Source organism: Monopterus albus, unplaced genomic scaffold (assembly GCF_001952655.1).
Source record: "Monopterus albus unplaced genomic scaffold, M_albus_1.0 scaffold256.1, whole genome shotgun sequence".
In the NCBI taxonomy this organism is placed as follows: domain Eukaryota; kingdom Metazoa; phylum Chordata; class Actinopteri; order Synbranchiformes; family Synbranchidae; genus Monopterus; species Monopterus albus.
Window position 1 is genome coordinate 296179 of NW_018128136.1, and position 7050 is coordinate 303228.

At 43.0% G+C, this 7050-nt stretch overlaps 1 protein-coding gene across 2 annotated transcripts in view; it reads right to left on the reverse strand.

The window, feature by feature from the left end:
- Nucleotides 1-206: 206 nt before the first annotated feature.
- The window catches only part of il2rb (interleukin 2 receptor, beta), a 7578-nt gene continuing 734 nt past the window's right edge, over nucleotides 207-7050 (reverse strand). The window contains exons 2-11 of one of the 2 annotated variants that reach the window (XM_020621233.1): nucleotides 6481-6788; nucleotides 5465-5582; nucleotides 4972-5116; nucleotides 4731-4797; nucleotides 4479-4572; nucleotides 4115-4260; nucleotides 3132-3297; nucleotides 2878-2980; nucleotides 2715-2793; nucleotides 207-2349 (exon numbers count right to left, since the gene is read on the reverse strand). In XM_020621233.1, coding sequence (XP_020476889.1) covers nucleotides 1582-2349; nucleotides 2715-2793; nucleotides 2878-2980; nucleotides 3132-3297; nucleotides 4115-4260; nucleotides 4479-4572; nucleotides 4731-4797; nucleotides 4972-5116; nucleotides 5465-5576 — 1680 coding nt within the window. In that variant the 5' untranslated portion in view covers nucleotides 5577-5582; nucleotides 6481-6788 and the 3' untranslated portion in view covers nucleotides 207-1581. Of the gene's footprint in view, nucleotides 2350-2714; nucleotides 2794-2877; nucleotides 2981-3131; nucleotides 3298-4114; nucleotides 4261-4478; nucleotides 4573-4730; nucleotides 4798-4971; nucleotides 5117-5464; nucleotides 5583-6480; nucleotides 6954-7050 lie in introns of those variants that run through there. The other variant, XM_020621232.1, reaches the window with a different exon arrangement.

Below are 7050 nucleotides of genomic sequence, written 5' to 3' on the forward strand. Positions count from 1 at the left end.
CCTTGAAGTTGACATGTTGGAAGCAGAATGAGGATCTGAGCGACTTTGCCAAGGGTCAATTGAATTGGTCTAAACAAGTTCTCCAACTTGTCCTCACAGCCACAGTTTTCACTGAACGGTCAACACATCTGTGCTCTTCCTGACAGTGTGGAAGCAAGCGGATTCACAGAAGATGCACAGTGACACGAGTGCCATCCAGCTGCTGCACTGACTCCTGTGTGTGCAGTGTTAGGCAGGTGGTCGTAATGTTATGGCTGATCAGTGTATACCTTTGTAAGATACAAGTTAAAGTAACAAAAAGCAAATTCCAAAACTGCATGTCTTATGTTTTTTAGACAGTGATCAATAACTGACTAAAGTAATGCTTTCATGACCTGCAGTGCTACAAGTTATACAAATAAAGCTAATTGAAACTACACAATAAAGAGTTTAAGGTACTCGTTATGAGTTTCAAAATACTGTACATATGCATGACTGTACATGACTCTGAATGCAGTGACACTGATTCATACATGCCGGGCTGTGTCAGGCTGTAAACTGATATTTAACCTGCATAGGTTTTTAAATTTCGGGACAGTTTCTCTTCTTACTAAGCAAAATGAATCAAATTCTGATTATTATAGCAGTGATTACAGCATATGCTGCAAAACTAATACCAGAATGTAAAGACACCAGCAACGGCTCTGTCCATTGCCTGTGGTGAAAGAAGCAGCCAGTAAGTTACATTTACCGATAGGGCCGATGTGAAATATTAAAGCTGCTCTAATCAGAGATTTGATAGTAACAACTGATTAAATGATTACATGTAATGTGAAAGGTGTCACCAGTTTGTAGCTGTTTAGCCTCTTTGAGCTTCATGTTTGGGTTTTCACACACACAACTTCACTCACACTGCTCTTAGCGACCTTGTTGTCTCCAGCAGCTCTTATAAACCCACTCTACGCTACATGTCCAACACCAAACACCAGGAAAAGTTAGCGACTCGCTTGTAGTATAGTAGAGCATTTAGCAGCTAAGGGCTCAGATATTTCCTCTGGGAGTTAGTGAGACTAAAACAGAGCTATAAGAAGAGTGAATGTTGGCTGATGTTCGTTAGCTGGCCAAAAACAGCTGTTTGCTAACAAGCTAACTGCAACAACCAGGGCCCAGGAGGTAGGATTGCAGCGCTGTTATTCAAGAGCCGGTAATCTTGAAAAGTCATACTCTGGATCAGGGTGATCTTACCCTGAATTGTTTTGAACTACAGATAAAATGTGGCTGAGTTGTCTGATCCTGGATTTGGACTTCCAAATCTGATTGGATCTGATTTAGATTAAAGGTTTTGAACTCCTGGACGTAGGTGATAATGACAGTGTGTTTGTTTTCAGCAGTGACAACAATGAATTACTAAATAAAAACCACAGAATTTGTAAAAATGCAATTGTTTTGTTGTCAAAGCAGCACAGGAGTACTCCATGCTGTCAGGGAAGCGCCCCTCCACAATCAGATCAGAACAGCCAATCAGTCGGGTTGCTTTTGATGTAAACACAGATTAAATTTGAATCGATCACAAAGGGATTCTTCCAGATACACCCTGTGTTTTCAGATGGATTTGTTGCTGAATGTGGTCTGTAGTTCTTTGAGGGTGAGATAGCCTGTTTTACAGGGCTCGACAGGCATAGAGGAAGACCTGCACATAGCACTAGCCACGGGCCAGGCTGTATAGCTACCGCTAGCAGCTGCCACAGGTGCATCCACCTGGTGGCTATCAGAGGATATCTGAGTTGCACTGGGAGGATGAGGAGGGGGTGGAGCATAGGGGGGAGGGCACATCCAGGAAGGAAGAGGGAGGATGAGAAGAGGAGAGCTCTGGTGATCATCTGAAACCTCTTCCCCTTCTGTGTCCCTTTCATCTTTCTTTTCCTCTTCGTCTTCCTTTCCGATGCCAAACCCAGAGTCTGGGCTCTGCGGCTCCTTCTTCAAGCTCTCATAGGCTGGAGAAGCAGCAAGGGAAGGGCAGAGGGAGAGACGGAGGTTGTGGCCTTTATTAAGATCATGGAAATCATCCTGATAGGTGAAGTAGACAGGACTGTGGTCAGTCTGCGTCGTGTTGCTGGAGGCGCTGGACATGAAGTAGCCCCTGTTAGAGAAGCAGGATGATGAGGAGAAGGAGGAATTGTCAAAAGCCCCGCTAGTGTCTGAGCCAGCAGACGGGTAAGTCCTGAAGTGGAGCAAGGCAGTGGTGGAGCCGGAGTAGGAAGAGGTGGAGGGGACCACGTCCCAAACTTCACACACCTCCACTGGGGAGATGGGGTCACATGGCTGAACCGTGAAGAATGACTCCGAAGTCGGCAAAGGATTCAGCCATTTCTAGGGAAAAAGAAGAAGATTTAGTCTAGAAAACCTGCACATGATGAATGATACAGGATGACAGCAGAGTTTTCTTCTTAAATTCTGGCGACGTAAATGTCCTAATTAAGCATGTATGTGTGTTTGTTAATGTCGCCTGGAATACAAACAACAGCACCATGAAGCGTCTTCTTTTTTCTTTAATGGTCAGAGCTGCTGTTACTAGTTCTAAATGAATATTAATGGAACAAGTGAACAGTTATTCATACTGAAGTTGCAGCCATGTGAATACCACAGAGTTAAGTTTGTGGTAACACCTGCAGTCAAACTGTCCCATGTGGTCAGACACAGTAGCAGAAGTGTGTGGTGAGAACTTTTATTTTTACCTTTAGATTTCCTCCGTGCACAGCGTGGAGAGTGTGGAAGTACTTGGATGGGTTTGGTACTGGCTTCCCTGTGAGACAGCTGAAGCAGCAGAAGACCATTAGATTAGACATACTGCATGCAAACACACACACACACATACAAGCCTGAATGAAGAATACTCACCGCCTGCTCACGCAGCCCTTGTAAATGACCAGGATGAGGACAATGAGACCCACGCCGACTATCGTTCCCCCTGTTAGCACAAATGTCTTACCCGAAAACCGATCTGGAACAGAGAAGCATCTCTGCCTGTAAAGACCTCGAACCTGACTGAGCTACTACATTTTCCAGGATCATTCTGGGACCTGGAAAAAGCAGGAGGCTGTTGAAACTGTAAAAAGCCTGTGAGGTGCTTCAGCTGTCTTTTTTGTTGTTACCTTGATCCTGTGAAGTTGCCATCCAGGATACTGTCGGACTCCAGTGGCTCCAGTGGCTGTTTTTTTGTTCCTCGGGTTTGATTCTCACCCGGACCTTGCAGTAACCCTTTAGTTGCGAAGTAGGTATTCTTAGCTCTTGTTCATGTGTGGACAAAGTGCGGGCCTCCTGATAACAGACGAACATGTGCCACAGGGTGTTTCTTAACAGCAGAATCTAAAATTATTTGAAACTCATGAGCAGCATCACATTTGTTGTGTGACCTATGTGTAAAACCAAGCACTGTCTTATTGGCTGCAAGCAAATAAATATAAATACATAAACCTCAGTGAACAGGGAAGCAATACGGGTTAAACTCATGGGAAGCTGATGTCAGTAGGAAGTTACAATATGCATTATATGAAAGTTTTCACTTTCAAAATCAGTAATAAAGCCCTAGCCATAAAGAAGAGGAAACTGCACATGAAATCTGCAAAAGATGTTGATAAAAGAAGCACATACCACAGGCTGCATCTTAAATTAAACCGTCAGCATAAAAACAAGGGAGGATTGCACAAAGCGAAAAGGGATTCCCATGAACCTTTGCACAGATTCATGGTTCTCAGAGGATGACACCTACTGATGCTGGTTTCATCTCGCACCACTGTGCAGGAGACTGTTGTGACTCTGAGTGAAATATCTCAACATCCATCAGATGGTTTCCCATGAAATTTCATTCAGACATTTCATGTCTCTAAGCATAAGCTGTAGGACCTTTGGTGATCCCTTAACTTTTCATCCAAGATTTGATTTCGCCCACTACTCCGGTTTATGACTAAACACCAACAGAACTAATCACATTCCCATCGACTTCAGCCGTACGTTGTGTTTGGTGCTAATTAGAGCTGAACTAAGATGATGAACACAGTAAATATTATATGTAAACACCAATCTATTTGTGCCTACACTTTACTAATAAGGTCCTGTAACGTGCACAGTCACTCACCTTCCATGTCTGGCTGTTCTGACTGAGCTGAACTTCGAAGTCAAAGGATGTGAGGAGGACACTGTGCGGACTGCCTGGACTCCATGATACCCTGGTCTCATTGGGAGTCCTGCTGACACTGGGAACACCTGGGGGTTGCATTTTAACTGCACACAAACACACACAGGTCCACGTGGACACGTACATGGAAAGACAAAAGTGCAGTTAATTAATTCTTAATGTTAACCAGTTATTTGAATGTAACACTTTTTGAAGTCTGCACAATTTAACAGAAGCTGCATTTTTATTCATATAAGATTCCATGTGGCCCCCGTTGAAGGAGCTGAACGATAAATTATGTCAAAAAGCAGAAGCAGTTACTCACTGTGATCTGACGCTTTATAATCTTTGAGGCTCTCCACCAATGTGCCGTTACACTTCAGGCTTATGTTGGGCATCTTGTCAAAAGTAGTGAAGGTCTGCGTACAAAAGCCATTAAACAGTGAGGACAGAGACTATACAGTGCAAAATCCTCTGAATCTGAAAACCTTTCAACTATGATCAGTGGCCTAAAGATTAAAAACCAAACACATTATAAAGAAAGCCAAACATCTATATGTTCTTGCTAGTGACTTACTTCATTTTCAAAAACAAAACTGCAGCCTTTCTGAGCGTGTCTGTGTGGTTTCAGCTGGCAGCTTCGACTGGATAAAAGAAAAGACAACAGTGCTGCCGGTTTGACCAAGTGCTCTTAAAATGTTTTCATCTTCAAAGCCCAAAACAAACATGATTGGTTTTCTCTTCATGGAATCTCCAAGGAAATGGAGCAAATACACTGAAGACTGGCAGCCATGAGTATAATATCTCTAATATCTTACATAATTGAGCTGACACGTCTTGCTCCGTCCTTCAGGATCCAGATTGTCTTCACACCAAAGATCCAACAGTCCACACCAGGATGGATGGAGCTGCTGTTCCATGTACAGCTGACATTATTGACAAAGTCATTTACACAGGCGAGTCCTTGGGGGCCAGAGACATAACAGACAGAGGTTAGGATGGTGTCTCTGTATCAGCGTCACTGGACCTGGCCTTCGTGTAGGACATTCAGAACAGTGAGCTCTGTATGCACTTGAATAACTGTTGCAAAGTTAAAGTGTTAAAGTTTTGAAGGATATAGTTTTTCAGCTTTAAAACTGTCACAGGTACATACAGATCATTTTTCTTGTGCTTTGACACGTCTGATATAAAGCACAAAATATTCATATCACTAGGAAGACGATGAAAAACAATGGAAAAATATTTTCTATCACTCGTGCAGAATGGACAGTAACATAGAGCTTTTTAGGTTGTGATCATTCTCAGATATACCTTGCGAGCCTTTGTGGGACTGGGCTGCGGGGGCCAAAAACAGAACCACCGGGAGACACAAGGACCAAAGCATCTTCATGGCCATGACCATGATATGACCAGAGGGGATCATTACGTACTGAGAAAAGTGGAACCAATATTGTTAAATACGTTGAGCAGTTCACATGGTTGCATTTACATCAGGAGCACTCAATAAAACTGGATTGGATATAAAAATCAAGTTATCTTTGTTTCACTCAGACAAGCTGCTGGTTGTAATAACAACCTGGCTGACTGATAGCAAGAACAACCTTGGTTTCTACAGTCACACGATCTTTCTCTATGAAACCTGAAAGTCAAAACTACCCCAGCCGACCACCGCTGGCAGGGAGCTTCACACTGCTGACAATGAAAAAACAGCACTAGGTCCATACTGAGCAGTCATCCTGAGAAGGCAGCAGTTACAAGTGAAACTCTAAACACTGACACCTGCGCTGCTGCACCGGCAGAAAATAAATGAACTGTGTGTTATAGTAGGAGCTTCCTGTGGCCATACGGACAATATTAAGAGCCTTATTTAATCTAGTTGACTTCATGACATGCCTTCATCTGTAAAAACAAGTGGTCAATAAAACTGTGAAGAATAAAATGAAAATGACAGAGAATTCTTCTGTAGAAATAGACCACGATGATATGACCCAGAAAGGAGGAATTTTCCATAAAGCTGCATATTTTTTCACCAGTTTGAGTCATCAGTTGGTGCTCGTTTTTCCATCAAAGCCTCGATGTGACGTTATGAAAGGTGCAAATGTGTCATCATAACTGATATGTGTTATATAGAACAATGCACTGTGGAAAACGGAGCCACTTGCTCCTGATAGTAACAGATCAGGAAACGTACAGCAAGAGACAATGCTAAAATGAAACCTGCACATACAGTAAAGTACATAAAAATAAAGACTTTTACAAAATATTGCAACTTATTCTTGCATTGTTATTTTTAAACAGGATTAGTGTAAAATAAAGAAATGGCGTACCTCATCAGTCTTGGTTAGTCAAGGTAGCAGGGGGTCTCTGTGAGGAAACACACCGTCACCTTCTACTGGATGGATGAAATTAAATTTCCTTTTTATCTCTCTGTCCTTATTTCCTTATACTCACACATCACTTTCTCTCTTTCTTGAGCAATCACCTCTCTCTCTCTCTCTCTTTGTCTTTCTGTCAGTAGCACTCATCCCTCTGTCTCCTCATTCTCACCCCTCTCTCTCGTCATGTAAGTGCCCAGTGACATTTTCCACTTGCAACCACAGCCTGTGTCTGGACCTTTACAGGAAGCCTCATGAAGCTGTGAGAGAGACAGAAAGAGAGAGCGAGAGAGGATGGGCCGGGGGGGAGCTCTGTTTTAGAGCAGTGAAAGCATCTCCTCCCACCAACCAGCAGCAGCAGCAGCAGCTACCTGGACCCCATCACGACTTTTCAGATAATAATTGCACTGAAGAAATACAAAGCAACACCACATCCTGTTTCAATCACAACATAAAGTGGGTTGTATAAAGAGAAACTTGCATGATGCCCTATGAAGTGGTTTATGTCAGTGAAGCTCAGCT